At 41.5% G+C, this 19655-nt stretch overlaps 1 protein-coding gene across 1 annotated transcript; it reads left to right on the forward strand.

Annotated features, from left to right (window-relative positions):
• Window positions 1-3456: 3456 nt before the first annotated feature.
• Window positions 3457-13942, forward strand: FAM3B (FAM3 metabolism regulating signaling molecule B). The gene is made up of 8 exons (XM_048966937.1): window positions 3457-3587; window positions 6595-6738; window positions 8040-8163; window positions 9471-9529; window positions 10647-10697; window positions 11850-11937; window positions 13033-13165; window positions 13507-13942. The coding sequence occupies exons 1-8, from the start codon at window positions 3569-3571 to the stop codon at window positions 13594-13596; spliced, it is 708 nt and encodes a 235-aa protein (XP_048822894.1). The 5' UTR covers window positions 3457-3568; the 3' UTR covers window positions 13597-13942.
• Window positions 13943-19655: the final 5713 nt, after the last annotated feature.

Consider the following 19655-nt stretch of genomic DNA (forward strand, 5'->3'; position numbering starts at 1 on the left):
AAAATACACCACTGGCCATTTGTGGATGAGCAGAGAACTTTGAAATTAAATATCTGTGAGAACAGGGATGAACACATACAGCAGATTGGCCAAGTGAGATTGGTGCAGAAAGCAACTCTGGAGGTACCACCACTCAAAGAGCAGGCAGGAACTTGTTCTGTTGTCATTTCACACCATTAGCAAATGCCTATAAACATTCTCCACTAACTGTGGCCTCACGCATAGGCATTCTGCCCATACACACATCTGTTTCATTTACTGTCTGCTGGAGTGGTTTGTTTCACGAATAGATTTCCTGCGCTGCTGCTTATCATCAAAGGGTCTCACTTCCTCACAAACATCTAAAGCAAAGATTCATGTTTTGAATTTTTTTTTCTAAGCTTTCAAATTACAGGATGAGTGGCAGAAGAGTGAATACCAATAATTATATTTCTGAAGTGTTCTGCATTCCTTATCTTCGAATACTTACATTAGAGAGAAAAGTATCACATTGCTTTCACAGACACAATATTGAAACACCTGAAGTAAAACTTCTTTAAGCTTCCCAGCTGTCTGGCATTTAAAATTCTCCCCTCAGACAGAGACCGCTGGATCCCTAGGCTTTGGCAACCAGAACAATGAAAGTGTTGCCCCGTTTTGTAGCAAACACCCGGGTATAGTTTGGTGTAGTTTAGGCAGTAATGAAAAAGCAATAAACTGACACATTTTTTTTCTGGTTAAAAGCAGGTAAACTGGCTGTCACCCAATTTACACCAACTGCTAATGATGTTTTGTCACAGTGGTGACAAAGCGCCTCAAGGCTTGAAATTTTCATCAGTGAAATTCGTGACCAACTGCTGGTCATACAATAAATGTATTGCAAAGTTAAATTATCCCAAGTCCTAGCGAATTTTCACTGTTTTAATAAAATCTGCAGAATTTTTCATTTTGATGCCACCATTAACTGCAGCATTTGGGGCTTAAGGCTTCCTTATTTTCACTTTAAAAACAAGAAATATCCCCTGTAATAGTTTTAGTCATTTATTAACAGATGTGATTGTCTCATGGGCCATCTTAGAGTAACACTTCCTACAGAAATACCTGTATATTATATATTTGGAAAACTAATTCAGAACAGTGTTGTCTCTAACTCCTTCTTGCCCACTCATAGCTCCTTCTCCTTTTCGCTCTATGCTTTCCATTTCTTAAATTTATTTGTTCCATGCTACCACTTAAATTATTTACACACCTAGGTTTTAATATTGCTTTTCATTTGCTAACAACAAGCAGCAACTACTCCTTCAGATTTTACCTTTATAGGACTTGCAGATGAAGACAAAAAATGCCTCTTCTCTGGTGACTGGAACCATTGTTTTCACAGATGTCCTAGCAGAAAGGCCAAAATCAGAACTGACAGGTGCTGATGAGGTTCCCTGCCCACCCAGACCTGCAAACACCCATTAACAAAGCCTACTGGAAAACGGAATACTAAAAACCCAGCAAGCCCATGATGTGCGGCTCCAGCTGGGCAATGCTCTTAACTAGAAAGCAAGCATCACCAGCACTGTGCTATAGTTCCACACTCCTGCTGTTGCCCTACACTGGAAGTAGAAGAGGTGTCCATTTTTTCAAGGTGATGAGAGCCAGGCACTGACCAAGTTACCCATCAGGAAGGGAATGTGGTAGGCAGGCAGTGGTGTGCGATGCCTTGCCTTCAGCACCAGCACAGCTCACAGCAGGAAAAGGTGAACCAAGAGCTCACTCTGGTGGCCTGGTGCCCATGGTAGGGCCATCTGGTGCTACACTGGAGGGGCAAGGAGGCCTCAGTGAGGTCCTACTCATGGTTTTGGCTAAAGCACAGATCCCGTCAGCTAACAAACCATGTAGAGCCACGCCATTGTTGAAGACAGGCTCTGAAAACTTAGCTAGCTGAAGATGTTCTTTGTATATGTTAAACTGACAAGCAAAGGGCAATTAAACATCCCTAAACAGATTAACATCCTTCAACCAAGGACATCCTGGAGCAAGTAGGCCTTGAGGAAGACATTACTCAGGATGTTTTAGGAGCATTGCCAATTCAGCAAGAAAACTGGAAAACTAAGAGACTTGTAATTGAAGTACCATCATTACAATCACTCCCACAGACCCTTTTATTTTGTTATTTGCCCCTTGACATGCATAGTTGCAAAAGGACTGTTAGCGATATTATAACTGTCTGTAACTTACTGACCACTCATCGTAAAGAAGATGGAAAAACTAGTGACTTTTCAAGCTGCGTGTATAAATACAGCATGGATAGTCCTGTTTGATTTGTAGGGAACTACTCAGCACCCAAATCAGCACAAATCTGAACTAAATAAGCAGTGTCTCTCCTGAGTGTGTGATTACTGACTTGTTGTTATGCATCTGCTTCTTGGATAACACTATCACCAGGTAAAACCCCTTACTTGTATATTGTTTTCTGAGTTGGGTTCAACCAAGAAAAAAAAAAAGGTTTTGAGATTTGGGGCGAAATTGTTTCTCAGATGGACTTCTGTATGGCACAAGCCTTGCCTTCAATCCTGTAAGCAAGTTATTTTCTTTCTCCAGATAATAACTTCTAGCACCCCTGTCTAATGCAGTATGACTGAATTAGAGAACCACAGAATCATAGAGGTTGGAAAAGACCTCTAAGATCACCTAGATCAACCACTGACCCACCCCCACCACACCCACTGCCCACGTCCCTCAGTGCCAAATCCACAGGGCTCCTGAACACCTCCAGGGACGGTGACTGCACCACCTCCCAGGGCAGCCTGTGCCATTGCATCACCGCTCTTGCTGAGAACAAATATTTCCTAATATCAACCTGAATCTCCCCAGCAAAACCTGAGGCCACTCCCTCTTGTCCTGTTCCTGCTACCTGGCAGGCCAACCCCACCTCATCACAGCCTCCTTTCAGGTGGTTGTGGGGAGTGATGAGGTTCACCTCAGCCTCCTCTTGCCCAGACTGAACAGTCGAGCTGTTGGAGGCTTTTCTAGATTAGAGGTACAGCTGTATTTTACAAGCTCAAAAGGAAGTTTGTTTAACAGTCCTCTCCTGCTCTCAAGAGCAGAGGTAGCCCTCAGAGCACCGGGCTGTCCACTGCCGCTGCCAAGGAGACATGAGGAGAGGCTTCCATATCGCCAGAACCGAGCCCCATTGCCAGCAGGACCCCACAGCCCCCTCAGAAAATGGCGGCGGCAACTATCACCATCCACGGGAACGCCTGATGACCGGGCCAAGGCTTAGCTTAAGGTCAGCTCCTCAGCCCAGGAAAACCACCTACACTTTTCCCCATGAGTGAACGAATAGCCCGAAGCAGCAGGGTGCGGCGCGGGGCCGTGCCAAGGCGGGGCATCGCGGACAGCTGGCCGCTCCCCTGTCCGTTCCGCCACTCTGCTGACGGCCCGGCGAGGCGGGGGTCAGTTCTGCCTGCGGACAGAGAAGAACGGAGGAGAGGGGAGGAGGAAGAGAAGGAGGAGGAAGAGAAGGAGGAGGAGCAGCAGCAGCAGCAGCAGCGGGGGACGGCGGCGGGCAGGGGGTGGGCGGCCCATCACCGTCCCAGCGATGTGGCAGAGGCGGCACTGTGAGTAGCAGTCCCTCAGCGTTCCTCTGTCTGGTTCTCCCAGAGCGCAGCTTTCCCCGGCTGTCAGCCGCCTGCGGTACGAACCTCTGGGAAGCATCATACTGCGAATCCACGCCGGATTAGTGTTTTTTTTTTTTTTTTTTTTTTTTTTTTTTTTTTTCTTTCGATCATCAGAATTTAATCTCAAGCCTCCAGGTGTCTTTTTTTTTTTCTCCCCTTGAATGCCGGCCTTGGAGCAGCGGGTATGTGTTGGCGAGGCGTGGCAGCGCCAGTGTTTCAAGTCAGCTAAGCACAAACAGAGGTGTGCTGTGCTTAAGCCGCTGCCAAGGTACGAGTGAGCACCTGAGCAGAAAGGAACCGGAGCTGTTGGAAAATGGGACAGGTGTTTTCCGAGGTCTTCCCGACGTGCCCTTGCCCACCACCACTTCATCTTTCCACGTGTTTTCATTCTCCTATGCCTCTCTGCCCCTTCAGCTCAGTATCTGCCTGTCACAGGCCAAGCACCTCTCTGTGGCATGCAGTTCCCTCACAGCTCTGAGTGCCGCAGCCATGCTGAACCACAACCTTTCAGCTCAGCATGAGCGCAGCCTTGCTTCTGTGAATGTAGACCCAGCTTCTCATTTTATGAGTGCTACTTGTAGCAAGTCATAAGTTCTCTTCAGTTTGAGTGTATGGTTTAGCTGCATATGGGTTTTTATGCATTTCTGTGTGGGGAATTTATAATATGTGTGGTATATGTGTCTTCAGTAAGTGAAGACCCAGTGGACTCCACTGATGCCTTCAGTGCAGTCCCCCACTGGCTTCTGAATCCCCAGAGTCAAAGCCAGAAGTTCACTGGCAATGTTCTACAACAGTTTTCTGGACTCCATCCTTCCATCACTCAAAGCCAGGGCAGCCTGAGCTGGTGGGAGGCAGCCCTGCCCATGGCAGGAGTTGGGGCGGGTGGGCTTTGAGCTCCCTGCCAGCCCAAACCATTCTGTGATTCTGTGAATTCCCTTAGCCTAAGATTGCAAATGTTGCAAATGGCAAAATGTGTTCTCTCTCTGAAGATTCCCGTTATATAACTTTCTCTGTCATAATCCTTTAACTCTTAAATACAGTGGCACAGAACATTTTAAGAGCTTAGACCATCTTGAAAAGATGATGTACTGTCCTTATTGTTTGTTTTTATTTATAAAAAAGATGAGAAACTGTATAGAAAAACTTTAAATGTTCATAATGATCTGCATTGCCCCTCACTGAGATTCAAGGGTTGAAGTACAACTGTTGCTCAGATGTTAAGCTGACACCTGTGATTCAGAGGATTTCCTAGTTCTGTTGCTGTTATGGAGAATAGGGTGTGTTTGTGATTCTTCTTAGTAATATTTAGAGTTAGTGTTACAACTATTTTCTGTTGAGTTTTGTTATTTTTGTGTGTGTGTTTTGGTGGAGTTTTTTTAGGTACAATACAAGGAACAGTCTTATGCAGTAGTTGATATAGAGGCTAGAGAAGTCAAAGCTTTGCAAGAGAGAAGATCTCTTTGTGTAGTATTATAAACTGAATTGAGGCAGTAAATTCTACTCTCAAGATAAATGTCAAAACTTCCTTTTGGCGTGAATAAACATAAGCAGAGCCTCCAGAATGGGCGCATTGTACTATCATGTCCATCCTGCACTAACAGATGTGGACAAGTCAGGCAGTCAGTGTGAAAGAGGTAAGACTTGTAAAGCAAGACTTGAGGAGAACAAGTGAAGAATATGACCTTATTCTACAGAGGGGATAAGCAGAGAAAGGACAGAAGTCTTAACGGTTGTAAAAGCCAGGGTTTCCCAATTCCACTGTGATATTTCACTGTTTAACATCATAACTCAGGTAATGTATCCCTTCTGAATAAGGAATGCGTCTTCAGTGTGCTCATCCTGATGGACCCTGCCACCTGGGATTGGCAGGTTCACTAGCCCAGCTCAGGGATCACCAAGACCCATCAGTGATGTCTGTCACTTGGTCTCTGCACAGCTGAGCCTGCAAAGGGGAGTTTTAGAGCCCTCCTTGGCTGTGCCAGTCAGTGTGAGGGGAAAGCATGGTGAAAATGGATGATTGTGCTGCAACAGCATAGCCCAGCCTGCGCTGCAGCCGGCCACTTGCCCCATGCTGACATGGTGGTGGCTTTGCCCCACCTAGAGGCCCAGCCTGGCCCCAGACACACATCCATCACTCAAAACAGCCTCACAGCAATGTGCGATCCACACTGCTGGGGCCAAAACCAGGGCATGGGGAGGGTGCAGTCTGTGCTAACAGATTATGGGAAATAATCATATGCATTTTGATACGTTGGCTAAACACAGTCCTGTGAAAAGCGAAAAATACACAGCTTTGCTGTCCATTTCAATAAATTTGAGAACAGATTTTAAGACTGCCAAGAACCAGACTGATGTGTTATTTTCACTAAAGGTCACATATCCTACTAGTTTTATGTTTTTGTTGCTTTTTGTTTGTTTGTTTCATTAAAAACTATATATTAAAAAAAAAACTAGCTTTATTACTTATATATATTATGTAAATACATAATTTATATATGTATATATGTGGCCCAAGACAATTCCTCTTCACTTAGTGTGATCAAGTAGTCCAAAAAGGTTGCACACCTGTGGTTTAAACCATTATTTTAGTGTCTGCACATCACACAAAAACAGCAGTAATTGTATACAACCTACATAGTCGTGTATGATATCTGGTACTAATTTTTGAATTGAATTTCATGTCTCCTTGCAGTATCATAACTATGGGTTGAGGGGATCTGGTGCAGAGCAGGGGGTGGGTTTTATTCTCAAAGATGAAGTTTTCAAGATGGAAGGAATTCTGAGACATGAGTGTGCAACCAGTGCTCTGTCACCATATCACCAAAGGCAAGGTTAACACAGTGGTAGAAAAAAATAGCCATTTTTGTAGCAGTGCCAGAGAAAATACTTTTTTTGTGTGTGTGTTGCTATGGGTACATCTTTATGTCTGTGTTTTTCTTCTTGGCAGATTTTGTGAAGTTATCAGGGCTCTTGTTGGCATCATCATTTGCTTGGTACTTGGGATACTTATTTGCTGCTCATTTATCACAAGAGACACTGTCGACATCTATAGCTTATCTTCAAGACATTGGAAAGAAACCAGTGTTGAGGGGTATGTAGTTGTATTTTTTTTTTCCTTTTATCTAATGTTCTCTATTTACTTGTTAAATTAAAAAGGGCTTACAATCATAAAATCACTAAGATCACCCAGTCCAACCACCAGCCCACCCCCACCATGCCCACATCCCTCAGTGCCACATCCACACAGCTCTTGAACACCTCCAGGGACGGTGACTGCACCACCTCCCTGGGCAGCCTGTGCCACTGCATCACTCCTCCTTCTAAGAATAAATTTTTCCAAATATCTGACCTAAACATGCCATGGTGTAACTTAAGGCTATTACCTTTTGTCCTCTTGTTACCTAACAAGCTATTATAAGAATGATGTTGTTTGGATGTTGTTAGGACCAGAGGGAATGGTTTCAAGCTACGGCAGGGGAGATTCAGGCTGGACATGAGGAAGTATTACTTTTCAGAAAGGGTGGTCAGGCACTGGAATGGATGCCCAGGGAGGTGGTGGAGTCACCGAGCCTGGGGGTGTTCAAGGAAAGGCTGGATGTTGTGTTGAGGGACATGGTTTAGTGGGAGCTACTGGGAATAGGTGAACGGTTGGACTGGATGATCTTTTAGGTCTTTTCCAACCTTGGTGATTCTATGATTCTGTGGATAAAGTGAATTCATTTAATTAGTGTAAATCTGGACTACTTCTTATGCACTATTTTGAAGAAACATAATGTCATCTTATATTTGTCAGTATGCAAATATTAATAATTGACTAGTAATCTAATAACACCTTATTTGTTTGTTAGCATGTAAGCATAAGCAATCTGCAAAGCTGCTGCTGAAGCTTTGACTATATCTTAGGTGTTTTTTAGAGTTTCCGTAACTGGTGGAATCGCTAGCCAAAGTTTGTGATGTGGTTCTCTTTTTTTTCTTCTGATCTGATGGACTTAATGTTTTTTTCATTCTATGACTGCTATTGTGTGAAAAAAGTTTAGAATTGTAACAGTCAGCTTCAAGCTATCTGCAGGAATTCTTTATCCATATAACCCTTGTTTACTTTTAATGGAAATAGTACAAAATAGTATGATCTGATTTGAATCGAGAGTATATGGAATTATTTTCTCTAGGCAAGTTAGCTCTTCTTCCCAGCAGTGGTTTGAAAGCCAACAATAACCCAAAACCCAAGCAAATCTGTGAGAATGTTGCCACAATACTGGAAAGCTGACAGTATTGGCCTCTGTGTATATAAGTGTGAGCTTATATATTAACGTGTTGACTCTAAGTGATTCTTTCCATGTAGAAATTGTTTATGTAGCACTCAGGAAGACTTCCTCATCTTTGCTGTTGTAGCCCCACTCCCCAGAAGGCAGAAGTGTGATCACTGGTCTCCCTGCTCACCAGGGAGCTATGCCTATCGGATTCTTAGTGGTGGTGGCAAAGAAAAGCTGGCTAAAATCTGTTTTGAAGATGAGCTGTAAGTACCAGACTGACTTTTAATATATGTCAATACTTTGTAGTATAAAGAAGGATCTTTCATTTTGGTTCACTAGCAAGTAAGCTCCTACGGAAACAAAAGACCTCTTCAGTAAAATTACATGCAGAAAAAGGTCACTGTATATTCCCTTTTCAGTTAATAAGTATGCCCTAGGTCTCTTAGGAACAAGTGAGTTTTTCCTCCTGTTCCTGTTTTCCTTTTTATGGCACTCCTTCTGCAGCATGATTTGAATTCCATCTTAAATACAGATTCTTCTCTGCTTCATTCTGGTGAGCTTTATGGTGATGATTCAAACTGAGACAATTCATTTCCATGGAACTCTGGCCTAAAGTAGAGACTTAACAGCACTGAAGGAGAGCTAAAGATAACGTGGAGATAGTGACTTTGAATATATGCTTATAAATGTGTTTTTTAAAGTTGTTTTAAATTTTTCTCCTCTTCTTGTGTGTTCTGCCTTTGGGATAGCACATCGCTGCCGTGTGGGTCTGTACTGTTTTTGCTGAAGGTTGTATTTTCCTTTCACAGACACTGTAGTTTCTATGTAGTATACTTGCCTTTGCTCAGTGTCCGGTCTGTTTGATTGGCTTTCTCTCATATCCTGGGCTGACTCAACTTTTTTATTGATAGGTAGATGTAATATAAGGTTATGAGAAGCATGTCGTCTGAGTCATTTAAACCTAGATCAAAAGACTTATAAATTGTTGATGTTTTATTGGTGGTGAACATCAGCATATATCTGATAATATTTAACTTTTTTTTTTTTTTTTTTTTTAATACATACATCTCAGGTTATTGTCTTTATTCCTGTAGATAAGCTGTTTTCAGCTGTTGGTTTCAATTATGATTTTCAGTTTTAGTCGTTCAGGACATATATTGAATGGTCAGCACCTTCTGAAAGTCAGGTTTGTTCCTCCTTTTTCAGACTGGACAAGTAAAGTGACTTTAAATCCTTAAAGTGATCTTTCAAGTAGATACAGCCACATGGCTTACTATCATAAAAACGAACCCACACATTTATTATGTTTTTTTATTTATCTTTTGGATGGATTTGTACAAAGCACTTTCTTGATCTGGTTCATTTTGCAGAACTCATTAAGTATCTTTGAAGGAAATGGACTGGTATAACATGCAAGACTTTAAAGCCAAAGCTCTTGCTTACTACTAGGCTCTTGAATTAGATAACTGAAAAAGTTTGAACACCAGGAAATGGCTTAGCATTGGTAAATCTGAATCGGAGTCTCTGGAAGGATGAAATCTACTGATACAGCACTTCTTTTCAATTCCAGGCTTATAAGTGAAGAAAAGGGTAATGTTGGAAGAGGTATAAACATAGCCATTGTCAATTGTAAGTAAGATTAAAAATGTTAGAGACATACCTTTGTGATGATTAAAAAAACAAACGTTTGGGGTGTTTTTAGTAGCTAGTATGGAAGCAAAGGAGAAATTGCAACTTGATTCATCTTAAATGTAAGAAGGACAAATTACTGCTTGAGAGAAATAGTCTTCTGGATAAATGAAAGAAACGTGTACATAATCAGTATAAGCAAATAAAAAGATATACAGTAACTGAGAATTGCAGTTCTACGTGAGGTACAATTTCCTTTTCTAGAATTGGTCAGTGGACAGAAAGACAAACTCAAAGCTTGATTAATATTAAAGTGCTTGTAATAGAAGCTGTTGGAAAGCTGATGCAGTAGTTTGTTCCAGGTCTCATGCACCATTTTAACTTAGATGAATAGGTATGGTGGTGAAATGCAGTGCATTCAACGATGGATCCTTAGAAAAATGATTGCTAAATATCGTGGGGGAGTGGAAGCAAGGGATGCACTGACAAGTTGGTTTTGATCACAGAACGTTTTTGTTCCAGTTTCCTTGTCTCATTATTGTTAAACAAGGTTTTAGCCTTGTCTAAACCTTCATGATTTTATTTGAGTTGCTGGGCTCAATTAATGTAGACAAGAATCTGAAACACTGCACAGAATGGAGCCATTCAAATAGAATCAGGCTTAATCAACTTCTATGTGTATGGTTGCCACCTAATGTAGTATATGTACGTATGTGCACTTGGATGTGTACAGTAAACGGAATTTCTTCCTTAAAACAAAAATAATGATGGTTTTGTCATCAGCGATGTTCAGATTCAGGCTTTTGTTTAAAGAAGAATTTGTTTATTTCCAGTGTGATTTCTCTCTGACAGTTTGCAGGTCTGTGTTGTAACAGAAGTGATTTGAGAACAATTTTTTCAGCTGACTGCAGCTACAAGCAGTGACTACACAAAATGTTTTCCCCGAATCTCAAATTTACATTATTCTATATTTCTTCCAATTTGAAAATGCAAACGAAAAATTGGAAGCACAATAATACCAAAACTTAGAGATGCCTTACTTTTGCTGAAAATGCTGTGCATGCTGCTAAATGTAACCGTTTTTGCTCATATTTGCACTCTTAATCTTTTCTTACAGATGAAACAGGAGCACTAACATCAGCAAATTTCTTTGACATGTGGGAAGGAGGTAGGGAAAAGAGTGCAACAAAGCTTTTGTTAACATCTCAGTGTTCAATAAAAACATATTAAAATATTTGTCCTAGTCTTTAAGTGACTGTGCTTCTTCATTGAAGAAGATCACTTAGAAACAAACAGCAGTTGTAGTCATTTAAACATAGCCAGATCAATAGCCAGATCTTTTGACAACAACTTTTCCTGAAAAGATGTGGGGCTTTTTTTTCTGTTGGTTGAGTTAGTTAATGTTTGTTGTGATTAGTTGCTATTTTTTTTCTCCATTATTTCAGTCTGGCAAAGGACAGCACTTAACCAGATACTGCATCTATTTAGCAAAATCTTTTTTCTGATACGTTTTGTTCTATTCTAATTGCAAAATCATAATAAGCTAGTCTTTCTACACTACAGTGTAGCTAAACAGAAGATCTACTTTAAGAATAGCTTCTAATACATTTTCCAGACTTAGGATGATACCTTACTGTACTTCCTACTAAGAAGAAACAGAATGCTATGAGGCACTTGCAGCCAATTCTTTCACCACTTAAGAGTGTTTATGACCTTGCATGCATGAACAGAAATCACACTGGGTCTAATCATGGGGCTTCAGATTTTCATATGGTGTATGGACTGCAATGTCTCCAAGGCTACTGCCATACAATACACTTACTTTCTATAGAAAATAACGTATGCCTTATAAATAAATATCTTAGTGCTGCAAATAAACTGCCATTTAATGCAAATGGATGTACAGTGGGGTGTGTTACTTAGATCTACAGTTGGCATGGTAGTCAGCACACAAAAATAAAGGCACAGAGTATCAGTGACTTCTGAACTATTCCATGTTTTGCTTGCTGGTGGAGTGTGACGCAGGGTAAAATCTCAACTTGTGTGTAAATGTTATCTGTTTTCAGAGGTTCAGAAGTATCTTTCTTTACAGCTGGGAATTATAGATCGACCTTTGCTCTTCTGGTCTTCAGTGAGAGCTGGCAGCTTTCTGCACCTTCAAGGATTAGGCAAGTCCTGTGCCAGTGCATGGAAAGATTGCCTAAATAGGTCTCATTTTGAGTAGGCAAGGTCAAAAAGTGAGAAGTTGAATGCAAGGGAAAGTAGGTGGAAAGTGATCGTGTGTGTGAGGGAGTAACCAGTTGTGTAATTAATTCAACAGACCACTCAGAAGAGATGGTGGCTTTCATTGAAAGTGCACCACAAGGGTCCCTGCTTTTCATGGTTACTCATGATGATGGAAGCGCCCGGTAAGGAAACTATTCATGACAGGCTGAGAAACACAGCAACAAATAGCCTGGCAGTCACTGTTGTACAGTGGTTTAAAGGAGTGATTCATTTCATTGTATAGTCATTTCCTCTCTTAAAAGTGTGGATTATATACACATTCATTCAATGCTTGCTCATGTCATATATGTTGATGCTTCCAAAGATGGAAGGAGAGCATCATGCTTGTTTAAAAGCACCAGTTATCATCATAAAGGGCAGTGTTATTATCTCTGCATCACAACCTTTTATTAAAAAGGTATCCACAGCTCTAATTAGAACATACCTAGCTTGCATTCCTTCTTACATCTTAACCTGATTCTTCAAGTCCTTTCAAATCTTATGATTGAAGTCATGATATCATAATTAAACAGGGACAGTCTTAATCATTTGGCTGATAAACATTTGAAGCTTTTGTCCACATTTAAAAAGGAATAAAAAGTCAAATTTTACAAATTCAGTGTTTGAGATGTATTTCTTTCTGCTGCATTGTTACAACCAGATGGTATTGACATCAGGGATGTAGAGAAGAGGAATTCAAAGATGTAATTTTGGTCTGTAGGTTTAATGGCATGCTAGTAAGACAGCACTCGGGAAGCTTTTAACTTCTAATTGTTTCTTGTGCCAACCTACTAATGTAAACCATAGAATTATAGACTCATCTAGATTGGAAAAGACCCTTAAGATCATTTAGTCCAACCATCAACCTGACCTCATGAGTCTTATCATTAAACTGTGTCCCTTTGTGCCACATCCACATATCCCTTAAATGCCTCCAGAGATAGGGACTGCACCACTTCCCTAGTCAGCTTGCTCCGCCCTCTCTGTGAAAAATTTCTTCCTGATGTACAACCCAAGTGTCCTCTGATAAAAACTTTGAGGCCGTTTCCTCATGTCCTAATGCTCGTGAACTGAGGGGAAAGACCAGCACCCACCTCACAGCAATCTCCTTTCAGTTACTTGTAGAGAGCAATGTGGAAAACAATCCCAGTTCCACCAGCCACTTCTCACTATAAAGCCAAAGTGTTCTTTTTCAGCTTTTTTTTATATTATTAATACTTTTTTTTTTTTTTTTTTAGGTTGAAAAGTAATGCCAAAAAGTTAGTAGAAGCTCTGGGAAGTAAAGAAATACAAAATATGAAGTTCAGGTCAAGCTGGGCTTTTATAGCTGCCAAAGGCTTCAGGCTTCCAGATGATATCGAAAGAGAAAAGGTCAGGTTCATTTTATTTTCAATTTTATTTGTTTCTGTCTCGGATGTAAACTTTAGGTGCAGATCTTGTGGGGTATCTGTAGTAACTTCAGGATCAGCCATAGTTGTTCAAAGCAAATTCTCTAATGTGTCATTATTCTTTGCTTTAGATCTGAGACTTTGAGTCTTTGGATTTCTTAGGCAGATTGTAAGAGAAATCGGTGGAATCTTAACCCATTATGTTGAATAAGATGTCTAACATACCCCTCAGCTTCCGTTTCTCTTTTATGTTGTATAAGGTTTGACAAACTAATTTGGTAAACACAAATACTGATTCATTTTATTTTGTTTTATTTTTAACAGATAAACCACTCTGACAGTAAGAAGAATAGATACGGTGGCTGGCCAGCTGAAATACAGATAGAGGGCTGTATCCCAAGAAACCTGATGTAAACAAATGCATACCTCCTTAGCAAAGATTCTTCTATATTTTTATACATATAACTCTGGTAGTTTGCGTCCAGAGCCCAATAAGCACCCGAACAGCATTTGTAAAATAAGTCATATATACAGTTTTTACTCTTGCTTTCATTTGTGAGGTTTTTCTCTAATCTGAAAACAAATAGATCTTTCGATGCAAGTGGTAAGAAAATGCTCTGGTTGGAAATTACAGTACTTAGACAGTTGGTTGTAAAATACCAGGGTTATTGAAAGTGATTGTACATTGTCATCAGTGACTTGTTAGTTACTTGTTTTTAACGTGTGTTTCCTCTTGGTTCCCCTTATAAACTAACATAGAACTTAGTCTAATCTATAATATAAAATAAAATGTAAATATAGTATAATATAAAATAAATTATTTAGTACTAATTTATTGGTAACTTCTCTTCAGAAGAAGCCACTACGTTTTTTGAGCTGGTTTTGGTAATGTTAACAATTTGGAATAACGTTGTTAACGTGTGGGAATGGGATGTTGTTTCTGCATTAGATATTAAAAAGGGCAATTGGTTTGAAGAAGTAGAACATAATGTATTTGTATTCTGTAACTTATCCTTAGATCGAAAAAGTAGAAATACTGTATACGTTAGCAGCATCTTTTGGAGACCTAATTACTGAATTATGTGATTAATTATTTCTTGCAAAACTGCAAGAAGTTGTTAAATGTTCCAAACAATGTGGTATAGTGTTAAGGATTAGAAAACATACTGTAGGGTTGTTCTGTTAGGATAAGAAACTCCCAGCAAAAGAAAAATAGATTTAACAAACATCTACACTAGGCTGGACTGTCTCACTCCGTGAGAAGCTTGGGATGTGACAGGCAGGCATCAAGATACTCCCCTCTGTCCTCCTTCCGAGCTTATCTCTATGCAAGGGTGGACGAGCAGATATCCAGAAACAATGACCAAACATAATGACCAAAGGGTCAGAAGTTAATTAGTTAATTAATTAGAAGTTTATGCTTAGCCAGCGAAGATTTATGTTTGTCCACTCTATGTTTAGTGAAGCGTAGAGAAGATTGTGAACATAAAGTACTCAGCCAGTGAGGAACTAGGGGAGAAAGAGATAAGCGTCGGGCAATAAGGCATAAAAGATGCAACACTGTTTTCTGTGTGCTCTCCTGCTTGCAGGAGGCCCGCCATTGCAATTGCGAATAAAAGCTGCTTTATTAGAGGTACCATCCTGATAAATTATTTGGATATTTCCAACAATTTGGGGGGTCATCTGGGATAATTATCACCTCCCGGGGGTCTCCCCCACTGTCCTGAAGAGGATAGGTGCACCCCGCTGATTTCAGCGGTCCTGTCTGGGTGGTGGGGTGACACCTTGGGACAGCTGATAAGAAACTGAGGCTGTTACATAAAGGACAGGCTCTGACAAAGCCAAGAGGCAGGTAGGCACGGGTGTTGGCCTTTGCGACCTGATAACTTTGTGCATGGCCAAGGTAAGGGAATTTAATTCCTGCCTTGGGGGTTGGTGGAGACTCTTGAGTGTGTGCAACTGAGGTGCACTTTCAGTGCAAACCAAGTGCGGAGTCCTGATCTGCGGTTCCATTGTCCTGCAAGGAGCACAGCCAGAGACAGATGAAGCAGCTGTGATGGTGAAAGGAAGAGTCTCAGGAGGGAGCTGTTGGTGTGCAGTGCCCTGTGCACGTGTATGGGAGCTGCTGAGTCACGGCCTGAACCTCTGATTGATCACCTGAGGCGAGCACTGAGTCAGCCAGGGGAGCACAAGGCAATTCACCTGTGCTGCAGGAAGGGGTGGAGCCTGGCTGCACCTCTCCTAGACCCATTTAAGAGCTGGCTACCAGAGGGGAAGGATCTCTTCTGGAGAGTGTCACAGCGAGCCCAGGATATGGGTAAGTTTTCTATCTATTCTCTTTTGATATAATAATTGCTTAGCCAAACTCTCTGGTATATTTCATAACTATAGCATCTATATATTCACTGATTATACAGCACTTGATAAAGTGCCAGCAATACACCCCTATTAATCTGAGAGATAGGAGTGTAGCGCTCCAAAGGGATTGGGCCCAAAATCCGAAAATCGGGGTGTGATAATCTGTGAGCTGGGTAGTTTACAGTAGCTTTTTGGAGGGATGGGTAATAGGAGCTCCCAAAAACAGGGGAAAAGGGTCCCCAGAATGATGCCTAGAGATAGCCCCTTGGGGAAGAAGCTTCAGAATTGGAAAAATAACCCCTAAGCTAGAGATGAGAACAGGAAAAAGATGTTTAAATACTGTGTACAGACGCAGCCTAGAGAGCACTACATGGAAAAACATTTCAACCAAAATGTGAGTCTGACAGAGATCGGCTTTTGTCAGACTTTGAATTTGTATGTAAACAATAAGACTCCTTTCTCTGAAACAGAATTGGCTTATACCGTTTAAAGGGAGCAAAAACAAGACGTAAAATAGTTCCTCACAAGAAAGAGTCAAAGTTCAAAAGAGAAAGGAGAGGAGCAGAAAGATCATAAATGGGATCCCTTCGATAACTACCCCACCTCCCCTAAAAAAAAAAAAAGTACTTACATACTTGTTTCAGTATTTCTCTACATCTAAATCATACTTCTTTTGCTTGTTCATCCTACACGTTTTGTAGGTCACAGGGTTCATTTTGGTGTTTTACAAGTGTGATGGTAAATGCATGTGAACTGTCGTGCCACATCCTGAATTTGTCCTCATTCTTGAATTGTAGGAATTTGAATGGAAAACTCAAGGTCTGCTAGCAGTCACTGGCTACTTAACACTAAAGAAAAGTTATTTATACCTCCTTCAGTTAAAAAAAAATAATAATAATAATAAAAATAAAGGAGGCATCTGTTAAAGGATATGCCTGTGATGCATAAAGGATGCATCACAGGCATCTGTTGTGACCGAGTTGGCCACAGCTGTCTGGAGTTCTGGAGATACTTCAGAGCTTATTCCTTGGGAGATTTGAAGCAGTACTCTGTATAGGCTCCTTAGGTGTGTTGTAGCACTGTGACTAAATTACCCCTCACTTGTGCTGCTGTTAAAGGGATCTAACCACTTGTTCTTCAGCACTCCTATCAGACAGATTGGTGCTAAGACATAAGGCTTGTGTATGTTTATTTTCTTAAGTGCACAGCTTTACATGATCACTATTTTATTTGGGCAGTGTTCACGTTACTGGCTCAACAGTTATTCCTTTAAATTTGTTGCCTGCTTGAATTGTAAAAAAAAACAACATAATTAATTACAGTAATAATAGCAGCCAAATCTGAGGATGCCAGGCTCTGTGGCAGTCATGGGACTCTGCAGTTTGACACTCATTACCTTCTACTCCAGCCTACAATTGATCTTGCGTCAGTTACAATTAAATTTTACATCATATCATAATCATAGAATCATCAAATGGCCTGTGTTGAAAAGGACCACAATGGTCATTTAGTTTTAACCCCCCTGCTGTATGCAGGGTCACCAACCACCAGACCAGGCTGCCCAGAGCCACATCCAGCCTGGCCTTGAACACCTCCAGGGATGGGGCATCCACAGCCTCCTTGGGCAACCTGTTCCAGTGCATCACCACCCTTTGTGTGGAAAAACTTCCTCCTCATATTTAACCTAAATCTTCCCTGTCTCAGTTTAAAACCATTCCCCCTTGTCCTATCACTATGCACCCTCGTAATGAGCTGTTCCCCCTCCTGTTTATATGCTCCCTTCAAGTACTGGCAGTCCACAAAGAGGTCTCCCTGGAGCCTTCTCTTCTCCAAGCTAAACAAGCCCGGTTCCCTCAACCTTTCTTCATAGGAGAGGTGCTCCAGCCCTCTGATCCACTGGCCCTCCTTTGGACCTGTTCCAAAAGCTCTGTGTCTTTCTTGTGCTGAGGGTCCCAGGCCAACATCAGTTTCTTTTTAGCAGTTAACACAAGTGTACTGCTGCTACGCCTTGTAGGTAAAAAGCAAAGTAGGGCTGTAGCTCTGGCATTACCAAGCCTCAGCAGCATCTTGCCTTACTGCTCCTGCAATTGCTTGCAAACCTTAACAACGTCAAAGAGGTCCTTGCTTAATGGTGAGGTGAGGATGTTACCCAGTTGCCCAAGCAGCCTTTCTTTGACAAAGGAAGGCTGGACATTTGGTTTTGTATGCCTGTCAGCGGATAACTGTTCTGATGTATCAGGAACAGGAACACCAATTCCAAGTACAATGTTTTGCATTATTATCATTCTTTCCATTACATCAAATCACACAGATACTGTTCATAGGTTTGTGTGGGGAACATATCAGGACATATTTTGTCCACAATGCTTATGATTGCTTCCTATTAACTGGGAGTATTTTGTGTGCCTCACCTAACTATTCCCAAACAAGCTTTTGGTACCTTTCTTTCTGCAAAGAGGTTGGTTTGTCTGCCAGTCCCCATGAAGCAAGTTCACGGTGCTCCATTCTCTATGAATGGGCAATAGTAAAAGTCACATGCTGGTGGTCTGAATCAAATCTCAGCTACCGAGAGCCCTTTGCAGCATGAGTCACCACACAGTGTTCTTCAGCTTCACTGGGTTTTTGCTTTCTCAGAGATGCAGCTGAATCATCCAGACATAGAGACTTCTAATAAGATGCGGTGTTGGACTGTCAGTTTTGTTTTCCTCCGTTTGTGGCACAGTGCTTAAACACAGTAGGTGGAGGAGACTTGGGTGCTTTGTGATGAGCAGAGGATGGGATGTCCTCACCAAGAAATGGGGTTAAGTCCTCCAGAGGAACTGCTCTTCTTCTGAAGCAGAGAACGCCTGCTGAATGGGAAAGTATCACCTGTAGCCTGCAGTGCTGCTCAGGGCTTGACATGGTATTTTCAAAAGCAAAACAACACAGCAAGTGGAAGCAGTGGCTGTGCTTATCCTGTGTCTGCCTGCATGGGACCAAGCTGCTGCCTTGGCTGGCTGCTGGTACCCCACACCTGCAGCTGAGACAGAGCCAACAGGTCCACATCAACCATTTCTTCCAGCAGCACATGGCTGTTGGCATTCTTCATGGGAAGCATCCAGATAGGCCCTCCTGTCCCCTGCCCACTTAGGTAGACACTTCAGATAGAAGCAGTTAGAAAAATAGCTACCGTTCCCTTTACCCTTCAGTGGAAGCACGATACAAGCAGTCCCATAAGGAACGGAGTGCCAGGACAGAAACCCTTCTTTATCTCTCCGTTTAAGAGAATGAAAAGTGTTTCAGGCCCTGATGGATCTCTTGCAATCCAGCTAGAAGGCAGAGACAGAAATACCAATCAAAGAATAGGTATCTTTTCCATTTCTCACTGGCAACCGTTGCTTCTGGTTGTTGGCCTAACACTATCTATCCCTAGGTGGAAAATTTCTCAAATGTTTAGAAGGAAAATACAAGAAAGTGGAAGTTGTTCCGCAAAAGATGCCCTTCTGTAGACAGTTTGTGCTGAAAGCAAAACTCCTGCTAACTGCAGTCTACTCAGGAGAGCAAAGAGGAGCTGATGCCTGCTGGGAAATAATATAGGAGTGGTGTGTCTCTAATCTCTTCTTAGCTGCTGGTGAATTGCCAGGCAGTAGCTTGAATTCAAGGCATTAAGATGGATGTCTTAATAATGTCTAAGCAACAGTGATTCCTCACTGCCAGTAAATGAAAAGTTTTGGTTTCACTTTTCTGCTGTGGATGTTTTGTGGCGGTGGTAGTGGCTGTGGTTTTTACCCCAGAGCAATTATTGAGCAGCATAGGAAATGTAGAGTCAAATACAAACTTTACATTAGCAGCTCTGATATGATTTTTCTGTCTGCTCCAAAGCGCATAGAGATAGATGCTTTGGGCTTGCCCAGTCTCTATTGTGGTTCTCATTAAAAATAGGTAGATACAGCCTACAGATTGGGACAGTGTTGCTTGGAGGTGAAATTAAACATCTCTGCTTGTGTTTTTCTGAGCCCAAAAACTGCTGTACAGCAGATTGTATGGTAAGGCTTGGATAAGATATTGATGGAAGCTGGTCACTGTTTCATTGTTCTTACTGTAGTTTTAAGAGTATATGGTACTTCTAGAGAACG

Source organism: Lagopus muta, chromosome 1, assembly GCF_023343835.1.
Source record: "Lagopus muta isolate bLagMut1 chromosome 1, bLagMut1 primary, whole genome shotgun sequence".
Classification (NCBI taxonomy): Eukaryota; Metazoa; Chordata; class Aves; order Galliformes; family Phasianidae; genus Lagopus; species Lagopus muta.